This window comes from Vombatus ursinus, unplaced genomic scaffold, assembly GCF_900497805.2.
Source record: "Vombatus ursinus unplaced genomic scaffold, bare-nosed wombat genome assembly UNPS02014810.1, whole genome shotgun sequence".
NCBI classification, from domain to species: Eukaryota; Metazoa; Chordata; class Mammalia; order Diprotodontia; family Vombatidae; genus Vombatus; species Vombatus ursinus.
In genome coordinates this window covers 47666979-47679431 of record NW_020954588.1, presented here as the reverse complement: position 1 = coordinate 47679431, position 12453 = coordinate 47666979, and the positions used below count along the sequence as shown (strand labels likewise).

The window sequence follows — 12453 nt, the reverse complement described above, 5'->3', positions numbered from 1 at the left end:
CTTACTGTTTTGACTGTCTTGAATAACATTATGACCTAAGAATAACTGCAAGCTGAAGAAGCATACATCTACCATTTTCTAGAGTAGAAGAAGCACAATACTTCTGAAGGAAAGTTTCAGGTTAATGGTGGAAAGAAAATGTATTTTTAAGCTACATTATAATGTGGTCTAATAGCTGATTTTCATAGGTTCATTCTCTGTTCCTTGATTAGCTGTTGTTAATGTTGTCTTTTTTTACATAAATACTAATTTGATCATTAAAGTGTTCATATTAAATATTGTTATGTGATATTCATAGCCCAGTAAAATATGAGAGTTCTTTTTCCAATGTGTTTCCTGATGGATACTTGAGAGAAAAAAAATGCAGAAGTTAGATTCTCTTCCTATCTCTTCTTTCACTCTTTTTTCCTGTTAGAATATCTTGTTTGTAATTAACTACATAGAGGTTGTATCCTCACAATAACAACTTAGTATTGCCTTTTATTGTGCATGCTTAGTCTTGTTATTCGTTGTATATGGCATTCCGATGATTTGTTTTTTTATTTGTTTTTTTCTCACCTACCCAAAAATGCACTGCTGCCCCCATGATGCACCTCTGCTTGCTGTTTATGTTAATGCGCTTGAACCCCACTGGCCCATTGCCATCATGTGCTCGCTGCCTGCTAATTAAGACTCAGTCGGCTGTCAAATCACTGAAGCGACCCCTCGAGGCAACCTTTGACCTGGTACTATGACCTTTCACCTTTTAGCTTGGCATGTAGCTTTATTGTAGATACGAGTTTTTTTTTATTATTTAAAAAAATAAATATTCCTTTTTTTTTTCTGTTGTAAAGTTTTAAAATACAATGGAAAACTGAGTGTGGTTTCCTGATATGATTAGTGGGGAAGGCTACTAAGTAAATCTCTGTCTGTCCACCAACCAACCAAAGATTCTTAAAAGTCCATTGGCCCACATTCAGTTTAACTGCATTGTAAGATGTTCTGATAAAGTATGTAGAGGACGCTACAGTTCTATCTATGACTGACTATGGATGGATCAATTTGGTTGGCATGGCTTTAGGGAGGTTCTTCTGTAGTTTGGCCATAGGTAGCTCAGGGGTGAGGTACCTGCATGCCCCTGGTGCCATTTGCATGTTGAGTTAGATGGGGGGGGGGTGGGCCGGGGCAGGTGGGAGCAGAGTAACATGGAGCTTCCCTGCCGCAGTCACTCTTATCAGTAAGATGATGATTAACCTGCTCGTGGAGCTAGCAGCTCACCTTGTCCTTTTTCCAGAATAATGGCTTCCTACTGTAAGCCTGAAGCATTGTGTAACTTCGAAGCACTTTAGTTCATAATAACATATGGCTCCAACATGTTTTCTTTAACTAGTGTGTTTTTTTTTTCTTAGACTAAAGTAATGCTTCCTTTAAAGCTTTTATCTTGCTTTTTTTTTTGTTTTGTTTTTTTGTTTTTTTTTTTGTTTTTTTTGGTTAGTTAAGTCTGCTCTGCTGCTTGCTTGCTCATGGAAAAAGATGGTGCTCCCTAACTATTTGAGCCTTCTACTGATTTTTTTCTTTTTCTTTTCTTTTTTTTACTGGTCTTTGTTTTTTATACTCATTCACCACACAGGGAATCCCACAAGCTGTTCTTCCCCCATTACCAAAGAGGCCTGCTCTTGAAAAAACCAATGGTGCCACGGCGGTCTTTAACACTGGTATTTTCCAATACCAGCAGGCTCTTGCCAACATGCAGTTACAACAGCATACAGCCTTTCTCCCACCAGGTAAGGAGTTGGGGCTTTGCCTACAGAGAGTTGCCATGACCTTTCTGTAGCTTAGCTGGTTACACTGTGATGAAGCAAGCAATCTACATTCACAACCAGATTTTCAGAACTAGACAAAACCAAATGTGAAAGTCTTGTTTTGTCATGATTGTTCAGTAAGAGACCAGTGACTTTGTGTCTCATGCTGACTTCCTATGAGATGATTTCTTTGGAATTTAGTATTTTTCTTAATGTATTATGGACTGTATGAAACGAGACTTAGGGTCTTCCTTAAAATGAAAATTTAAATTATGTTCTCATCTCCTTTTCCTCTGTTCTCACTATCTAAATAACTAATTCATTTTATACTTTCTTGCTCCAAGACCCTTACTGTTTTCAAATTGTTCACTAGGAAGATATGAAGTGGCACCTTGTTAGAGGGTTGATTTTTCTGTTTTCATTTATCTCCCTTGAAAGGTAGGTAGAGAAAACCTGAAGAGACAAGATGGCACCAGCTGTCCCATAGGTCTGCAAAGAGATTGTCCACTGATTCCAATCGCTGTATTGCCTTAAATAAATGAGTTACTTACTACTCTTCCCTAAGTAATCTGAGAGTTTCTGCTCTTTCCCTATTTGCTCCCTGTGAATATATAAAGCTGGGATCTCAGTTAATTTCAAACTCAACCACAGACATAAACTCTCTGTCAAGATTATTTTCCTCCAAAGGTTAAAACTCAAACATGGTTTGATTTTTTCCCATTAAAGGAGCTGAAACTATAAATGAACATTTGAAAATGAATTTATTTTCCTGCCATGATTCCACTGAATATTTTTCAGAAATATATTTGTTAATTTAGTTTTGTATCATTTGTGATTTTGGTCAATTCCTAAAATGAATATAGGTTTATTATAGCTAGCAAAAAGAAACAGTAGTTAGAGGACCTAGCCTAACAGTGTGGAAAAACTGGGTAGAAGAGCTGATTCTGCCACGTACTGGCTGTATGACCCTGGTAAAGTCACCTACCTTCTCAGTGCCCCCAGCCAACACTCTATAATGAGCAAGTGCCAGTCTGCATTGATGGAAGGAGTTTCCTCACTGCAATCTTTCTATTCTAAAGAAATCATGGGCCCAATTAATAAAAAATTATAACTACTGATACTGCCCAGTGTCAAAATTGCAGGTTAATTGACATATGTGGGAATGAGAATTCTAATTCATGTCCTCCAGGCTGCTGGCTCAAATAAGGGGTGACTGTAAGCAAATTAACGTTGTTTAGATGGTTTATCTCAATTCTTTAGAACAATTAAAGTTTTCTAGTTCTGAAACTGGATAGGGAAACACTATAGCTTGAACCCTAGGTCGGTAAAGGACTAAAATTTGAGTACATTGGAAACTTTCTTACAGTAAAGGGTTCAACTGTCCGTTTACCAGGTTTATCCTATTTATCTCTGTATGCCATAAGAAGGGCACCCGAGGCCATTTTTACAATTCTCGTCTGGCAAACCCAGTTAAACCCACATTCCCCCACGTGCTCCACCTAAGTCTTACTTTATTGCTCAATTGTGGTAGCGAGGTGGCCCTGGACACTCCAAGATGAGGGCAGTGGGACACAAGTTCTGGTATTTCCTATCATGTTCAAAAGGCCTTGAGCCTGGAGCGTATGTGTACGCTGCCTTTGGCTGGAGCACTAACCTTGCGTAGGTCTGAGAACCTCGTCCCTAGAATATTGGGCAGTGGGTGATGAATTTTTTCAGCTACATCAGCACATAAAAACAATTGCCTTTGAGACTGAGGGATTGTAATCTGTATCTGACCTGTGAAATCATAGATTGGTGGCACATTCCCATCTGAAACATAAAATTTCTTCCTTCTTTCAGTTTTTTTCCCCTTTCATTAGAAGTGTGTGTGTGTGTGTATGTGTGTGTCCCAAAAATCTTAGGGCATTTTTAAGCTTTTAAAGGTTACGGCTTCTCTAAGACTTTTGGGACAACCAGTATAGATATATATCATACACACAACACAATATATGCACATACATATATATCTTTATAGATATATGTGTATCTCTAGATATGTATTCAGACATACACATAAATATGCATATAAACACACACACATATATGTGGATAGACATATATCTATCTATCCATGTCTCTGTTTAGAATAACAATAATAGGTAACATTTACACAGAGCTCACTTTGTGCCAAGCATTCTGCTATGTGCTTTGTGATTACCTTAGCTGATGCTCACAACAGACCTGAGAAGAAGGTAGTATTATTAATCCCATTTTATAGATGAGGAAGTTGCAGTAAATAGAGACTAAGTGCTTTGCCCAGGGTCACACAGCTAACAAGTGTCTGAGGCCGGATTTGAATTTATTTCTGCCTGACTCCAGGCCCAATGCTCTATCCACTATCCTACCAAGCTGCCCCTAAATAAAAAAAAAATCATTATAGATGCCTCCAATTTGAAAAGTACCATCCTACAAATTATTTTTTCCTTTTCTTGCCAATGTACAATTAGGAAGCGGTTCAGAAAATCAGAGGGAGGCGGTTTAACATAGTGGATCTCTGAGTCACTGTAGGCAGGTCCCCCCAGAACCCCCCAGGAAAACCTCTAAGACTCTAGATTACAGAGAAGGGACCACTGGTAGAGGGAGGTTCCGTACCTGGGAGTTTACTATACAAGTGAAATGACAGGTCTAGTCCCTGGCCTTTCATCGGAGCAAAAAATTGGTTTTAAAACAGACGTTCTCTCATAAATTCCCAATTTTGGCTACTTAATTGAAGGGAAAATGGACGTGGAGGGGCAGTTTTGCCTTAGGCTGGAGAGTGAGGGGTGGCGTTTAAGCAGCCAGTGTCCATTTATCCCTCCTTGTTAACAAACCAGTCCTTTGGAAAGAAAGAGAAATATTAAAGGTCTTTCACAAGAGATTGTTTTATGGGTAAACGGGTCCTACAGTGCTAGGTTTTCTGTTTTCGTGAATCATTGCCCCCAGCAAGTATTCTCCCTGCTGCCTTCTGTTCATCTGTGGCTGATCCCTCCCCAAAATGTCTGCACATATTGTAATCTTCATGGTGATGATAACTCAGACTAAAATTCGAAATGAAAGGCTTTACCGTTCCATATTAGAAAGAGATTGCAAAGCTAACTGGTTTTTAGCATGCAGACCTAATTATGCATGGAATGATAGAATACAGCAGGTGAGTTATAACATGGAAATAGGCATAGAGTAATGAGAAATGTCTAATATTCCACAACCTTTAAACTGCTTTTTACCAGTAAATACCTCTTCAGTGTGTACATTTTCTTTCCCCCCTCCATCAGAGTAATTAGAAGAACTAATGTATTTCTGCTCCCTGCCCCGCAGCCTTAAATTTAGCTTGTGGTTTTGTCTTGTATTAGCTTCCACATTATTACCAGTATAAATCACTTCTGTATCTATTTTCTTCTGAAAGGACAGTGCCTCAGAAGCACTGCAAACTAGAACAGTGGGGCACAAGACCCCAGACACCCCAAATCATAGCCTATAGTGGCATCGTATTCTACCTTGGAAAATCTTTCCCTTGATACACGACCAGCAGTCCTGCTTTTTCCTGATATCCAATTGGCCCATTTTAGGAACCTCCAGTGAAAATCCTCTATATGCCACCATTTTTTCACTGGCTTACTCCCTCATAGGTACGGTCTGCTTGACAATGGACCCATCCCACTTTCGGGCAGATGGGGCAAGGATGTCAGGGAGAAAAATGCATATTCCTGGAACTCAGAATGCATTTTCTCATAAAAACCTTCGTATACCTGATGATTCACAGATTTCTACTCTTAGATGATGACAGATTTCGAGCTTGAAAAAACCCTTAGAGATGATGTACTCCAAATCACTCCCTTTTTCAGATGTGAAAATGGAGGCCCAGAGAAATTAATTGGATTACCTAGAGTCATAAAGAGAGTCATAAATTTGAGCAAGGCTCAAATTTGAACCCAGTCTTTCAGTTCCAAATCAAATACTGTTCCCCATTAGCCACTTTGACTTCCAATGTTCTAGAGTATTTTCAGTGCTCTAGAATGGGGCGAGCACTGGACTTGGAGGTAGAAAGTCTGGTCCCTGGACAGGGCTACCTCCCTTGCAATGTGTGTGACCTCGAACAAGCTGTTTTGGCTCTTTCTCAACCCTGGTTTACACATTTATAAAATGAGGCTAACAATCCTTGCTCAGACCAATTTATTGGGCCATATCACATGAGAAGATTGTTTGGTAACCATAAAGTAGTATACCAAGGAGATAATGGCCACAGTAGTAATAAATAATAACTAGTATTTCTATGCTGCCCTAAGTTTTGTAGACAGCTATTCTTACGACTATTCTAATTCAGGGGCATCGTGAGTCAAACGTTTTTTGTGAGCTTGCCTAGGGACATAACCACTTTGTTTAAAGCTGTTTCTATAGGGAAAATGCCTTCTGACTCCCCAGCCATCGCACAGCACCAGCTAGCGTGCCTGTCCAAGCTTTCTTTGAGTGTGACAACAACTTACCCACTGCTCTTCTCGCTATAACCGCAGTCATTTATTATTACCATTTATGACATTGTTCTGAAGGGCTGCCTCTGGAAAGGCTCCATTAGCAAATGCTTTTTGAAGGAGAATTGACCCCAGGTGCCACCAGCAAGTTGTATTTAAGATGAGAGATGCCAAGTTTCAGGGTTGAAAAATAACATCATTTGATCTTTTTATATCCAGCTACTTAAAAAGGTCTCTGTCTTAACAAAAGTCATTCTGCATATGGGAAAATGCCTATTCCTGGAGGGTTTTTTTTTCAAGTGAATTAGATTTTCATTGCTCATGTGTCAAGGGAAAAAAACGAGGGCTGCTTGGTATTTATCATATTTCTTTTGACATATGCTGGTGGAAGGATTTGTGAGTAATAATGGCGAGGCCTTATCTGCTCACTGCTTAACCTCACCTGTTTTCCCCAAAGCATGCATCATAAGGCTTGCATTGAAGTCCAGTCACTTTTTAAAGTATCATAAACTCAGCAAAATGTCCACATTGATATGGTGGCCTGGGTGATCGTTCAAGCCTCCTGTGCCTAATCCTGCCGTGGATGCCTCAGTCTGCTCCTGGGGATATAAGCCCTAGTGAAAGAGGTTGCATCTGTATGAGACTAAACTGCTTTTTGTCATCCTATCTTTAAATTCTGCATCCAAGGAAATCCAGACTTGTGTTTTTGACTTTTTGCTCAGTTTATATTGCATGGTGTCTTCATACCTTAGTTCACAAGTGTAGAAAATGACTGCATTCACCTCCACCACCAACTAACCGCACTCCCTGCACAGCCCCATACCCAGGTGATGTGTCTCTATCATGCAAGGCCCTATGGACCAAGGACAAGGAAGTAAGCATATGGGAACCCCCTTACTTCTGCTTGGTTGACCTCACTATGTTGTTAAGTCGATTTTGTCTATGGTACTCTTTAATGTTTTGTGAGAAAATGACATCTTGAATTATTTAGTTTAAGCTCAATCCAAAGGAAGAGTTAATGCATTATTACTGTATACCCAGATAGCAAGCCATTATAATACCATTCTTTGGACAGTAGCCTAGAAGCGTTTGGTTCCCCCACCCCCATAATGTTTAGTTATGAGTTGATGCTAGACAGCAGTAAGGAAAAGCAAAAGCAGACCAGCCCCTTCTTATGTTGCCTTTTAATCTTCCCTTGGGACCAGGCCTAACATATCACTCACTGGGCCATTGTATGATTGGATTGTGCTGATGGTTACGTGCCACTGTTCCCATAATAACATTTTTGTTTCTTCTTTGTTCAAAAGAATTTCCTAATTACACGTGTGATGGGTTGTTTTAATTCTTTTCCCTTTTCAAATCCACCTTCCTGTTGCAATGCATGATGGGCAGGCTCAATCTTGTGCATGACACCCGCTACAAGTGTTGGTAGGTGCCAGCTTCATTTCTTGATTATCTTCAACTGGTGGTATACCCCACAGCCCCTCAAAATCCACTGCTAGTTTAATGTGTGCGGCTCTTGGGCAAATTGACTCCCCCTGCACTGACAAAAACCTGTCAATTAAATGCAGTTCATCTCTTTAATTGACATGGATCAAGTAAATCCAGGAATTGGTGTTTTCCTTTACACACAATAGTGATTTTTTTTGGTCATCTTTTTGGTGGATTTTGATTGGACTGTGGGTTCTGGTATTTTAAGAAATCTATCTCATAAAAGTAATATATTGTGTTATCTTTATAGAAGTTAATATGGTAATAGATTTTTATTCAAATGGAGCTTTAGTAAACACTTATGTTTTCACTGAGATTTTGAATGTCTAAATGTGAGCTCATTTTAAGTTTCCTAAGTTGACTTAGCCAAATAAAGCTGTTTGTGTTATTTTCCTGATTTGATGGTAACAAGCTTTTTTTTCCCCTTTTTTTCTCTTTCATTTTTCCCTCTCCCTGCCCCCTCCCTCCTGTCATCCTCCTCCCCGGAATGTTGTCCTGCTTTGCACTGTGATTGCATGTCATTCGCTGGTGACGATGCCTCGTCACGCGGCTTACCGCTGTGGTAAACGCCCTGCCCGATGGTCCTCCCCATGTTACCATGGTTTCCATGCTGCTACACTCTTCTGTATGTTTGCTTATATGATTTTCCCTCCGAAAGTTCCCATGGTGCACGGTGCTACGCCCGCCACTGTGTCCGCTACAACAACGTCCGCCACAAGTGTTCCCTTCGCTGCATCAGCCACAGCCAACCAGGTTTGCTCATTTACAGCTTGTTTCTTTAAAAAAAAAATAAACCAAAACCAAAACCCCAACTCTCATGGGGCTCAGTCCAACAGCTCTCCCGCACGTTGAGCTCCCGTTGAGGTCCGTGGGAGCCATATGTCCGTGAGGGCTGGGGTGGTGCTTTTACTAAGCATGGGGGTCTCATATACTCCTCTTGTTGGCCTATACCTTCTCTCTTTGATGAGTGGCAGAATGCTTTTGTGCCTTGGCTCGGTGCTCCAAGGGTGTTGCCGCAACATTCCTAAAGGAAATCGGATTTACACTGGCATTTCTGACTTGGTCTTAACATTTCATGTAGAGATTCTGAGTACTGAAAGTAGGGATCAGAGGGTGTTCTTCCGGGTGCACATGAGGAGAAGTTCATTTGGTGCAGGGTGTCTTTCAGTTCACACCCACACTATTTTCAAAGAAAGAGTGGGGAAAGAGATAAATACCAAGGTCAATTCTTTATGCCAGAAATGACCACACTTGTAAACTGAGTTCTTTAAAAATGGCCCCATTAAGTTCAATAGATACATTGAAAGGCTGCCTGTTCAACAGAAATGATCAGGTTTTGTAGAGCCCCTCTTAAGAGATTTGTGGAATCTCTAGGGATTCAGGGGAAGACCATTTGAGGGTCAAAAGAATATTGAGTTATTGGTAGGAGTTTTCACCTATTGGATTTTTCAGTACACAGTACTGTAAGTGGGGTAGGGTAATAGGGCTTTGTCACAAGGCACTGAATTTACTAGGTGCTGATAAAACTTGTATAAAAACAGAAGTGTTTTGTACCTAGTAATTTTTGTACCTAGTAGCATGAGTAATTCATTAATTGAGGAAGCTACCAGATGATGAGCTCAGGTCAATTCTTTTCCCCACCACCTAACCCCATCTTCCCCTCAGCCTCAATGGAAAATTCCCTTTAGGGCAACAGACCTAGAAATAATTTGTGGAACTTGCCCCAGATTCCAAATTTCTCAGTTACAAGTCTATCCACCCTTGACAAATAATGCTAAGATAATAATAAAGTAATTTTAATTTTTTTTTCAAAACTCTGACAGACAAGCTTTAAACAGTTCTTAGCAAAGAAACGTCTACTTTTCTTTTTTAATTAAATCTTGTCACAATGCCTTCTCCTCATCCCCAGTTCCGCTAACCCATTAGACTCATTTACAAGAATGCTAGCCGGGGCATATGTGGGCATTTCAGGAAGTAATCTATAGAAGACATTTCTTAATGCATCTAAAGTGGCTTGTTTACTGTAAAGATCAATGAATCGAAACTTCTTTGTCCCATGTGCCATGTATGACCACAGAATTGCTAGTGTAAGCAAAATCACGGCAAAATAAATTTCCACATTCCCTTTGCCATCTGGGCTCTAGGGACACTTACATTTTTTTGCATTTCGCTATGACCATTTCACGCATAACTTTCTTGGGCTCCTCATAACATGGTAAAATATTGTGACCAAAGAATGAAAAGTTAGATATACATATATATGCCCATATATATTATATCTACATATACATAGCAATGTATATGCTTACAGTACAGTAGCAATGCTGGGGAATAACCGTTGGCATCAAATGTAACCTGCATGCATGGAGAAAGTTCTCTCTGGCCCTTCCTCGGTATTGAGGGTATTGAAGGTCCCCGGTATGTTTCTGCAGTCCCATTCTTGATGCTCCTACACTGTTGGGTACAACATCCTGTCCTGCCACAGCAGGGAAAATGGTATGAGAAGCTTCATTTTGTTTGGAGCCCATTCTAGTGCTACCTGCCAATGCTGTAATGTTGTGTCGAGATGTCACTTGAAGGATGAGCATCCAAAAAGAAATCGAATCAGTTGCCCCAGCAGAATAGACAACGGCACTTAATGGCCATCCTTACCTTTGCCGAGCGTGTCCAACGTTTGGAAAAATGCTTTCACTTATATCAGCTCCATTTTATCCTCCCAGCCACCCTATGAGATCTGCAGGCCAAGGATTATTTTCTCCATTTTTACTGATGAGGAAATTTAGACTAGGAGAGATGAAGTGACTTTCTCAAAATCACACACTGAAAAGCCAAGAGGCAGTGCCATGAGTCCTCCAGGACCGTTTCCAGTAGGCTGCGCTTCCTTCTGCAGTTTAGCTTCTCCAATTTTTGCTTTTAGAGGAAGATAAAACTACAAATTTTGAATTATGGAAGCTAGCTATTTTCACATCTATTTTGAATGCATTTGTTTCTCACTTCCTCTCCTATTGTTATTTTGTTTGAAAGATGATGAAACATACGCTTGAGTTATAAAAGTCATTTTTGGAAAGTTCCATATGCGAATTGTCCAGAAGCTTGAGTGGCCATGTTTTCTGTGGCTCTGTTACCACTTATCACTCATGGCTGCTTTGGGGGGTTCACTTTTGAAACATTTGCAGACACATTCAGAGGAGAGAAAATGTCTGGAGTTGGATGCACGATTTAAGCAAAACATTCTTACTCCTCATCATTTTCCAAGTCAAGGAAATCTCAGATGTGTGTAGGCCAACAAAAAGGGACGGCAGTGCATGAACTTTTGTAATTTAACTTCTTTTACTTCTAAACAACTGGTAACACTTATCTACATTTGTGGAGTAGTACCTACTTAACACAACGATTTGTTAAACCAAGGAAAAATGAAGTTGCTACTTTGGCATTCAAGTTGACGTTAACTTATTATTATATTGATTAAGAACCATCACCTCACAACTGAACTTCACTTTTCTTATTACTTAATAATGATGAGATAGTTATGTCGCTTGGTTGTTGGCTGGCTTGCATGGGTCATTCATTAAAAACAATTTTTTATTTGCTAGATACCCATAATATCTGCCGAACATCTGACTAGCCACAAGTATGTTACCCAGATGTAGAAATTTCATCACCAAACAGTAAGTTTCTCATCCATTATATGTAGTTGTGTACTTCCTATAATTTGTAAAGATTACATAAGCATACAATACTGCTATTAAAAGACTTTAGATACGTTCTTGATAGGGGAAAAATCCATTTACTTTTTAAGTATCCTTATGTTTTGTATCATAGATATCTGGGATATTTAATGTAGACACATCTAAAAGTTATAATGATTCTTAAAATAAACTTTATAATAGAAAGGAGAAAGAAATAAATCAAACCAAGATGGAATTTTTTTCTTTTATATCATGAAATTTCCATAAGAAGGGAGGAAAAATCAAATCCTAATTCTAAATCTGAGGCAAAGTTTAGAACTATAGAGCCCTAATGTATTATTTAGATTTATCGCCTCAGAATTATATTTTAGATTACTAAAAAGATAATGAATATACATATGTGTACATATATGTATATATATGTGCCCCCATACCTGCACTGTATTCAAAGAATACAAGTATATTCGTTAATTAATTCAAAAGTATTTATTAAGCCATGGCTATGTGCGGGTCACTGTGCTTAGGCCCTGGGCAAACAAAGGAAGATAAATATGGTCCCTGCCCTCAAGGAATTCTTCTAATGGAGGAGAACACATGTGAAAAACAGAATAGATGCCAGGTAATATCAGAGGGAACAAGGACATATATATAATATGACTATTTTTTTTAAGCAAACATAAGCACAACCAATCGAATCTTGTCCCTTTTGAGTTAATCATGTTGTGAAGCTAAACCCTTATTCCAACAATGTAGAACCAACATTGCTGAACCCCCTTTTGGACCTCACCTTTGGCACGGTCTTCAGAGACACCTCTTGGGCCATTTTTGTTTATTTGTTTGTTTTTAACATCTTCAATGGCAGTAAAGTCTTTGGACTCAGAAGATAAGAATGACTTTTGAGAATAGGGGGATTTGGTGCAAGTCAACAAACTTTTAATAAGTGCCCACTATGTCCAGGTGCTGTGCTAAGCACTGGAGATGCAAAAAAAAAAAAAAAAAAAAAAAAAA

The 12453-nt window shown here is 39.3% G+C and overlaps 1 protein-coding gene across 12 annotated transcripts in view; it reads left to right on the top strand.

Moving 5' to 3' along the window:
• MBNL1 (muscleblind like splicing regulator 1) overlaps positions 1-12453 on the top strand; it is a 253748-nt gene that overhangs the window by 236559 nt on the left and 4736 nt on the right. For 7 of the 12 annotated variants that reach the window (XM_027875810.1, XM_027875809.1, XM_027875815.1 and 4 more), the window contains 5 exons: positions 672-725; positions 1610-1763; positions 7658-7693; positions 8415-8509; positions 11350-11424. In XM_027875810.1, coding sequence (XP_027731611.1) covers positions 672-725; positions 1610-1763; positions 7658-7693; positions 8415-8509; positions 11350-11406 — 396 coding nt within the window. In that variant the 3' untranslated portion in view covers positions 11407-11424. The remainder of the gene's footprint in view (positions 1-671; positions 726-1609; positions 1764-7657; positions 7694-8414; positions 8510-11349; positions 11425-12453) is intronic. The other 5 variants (XM_027875805.1, XM_027875804.1, XM_027875807.1 and 2 more) reach the window with 5 other exon arrangements.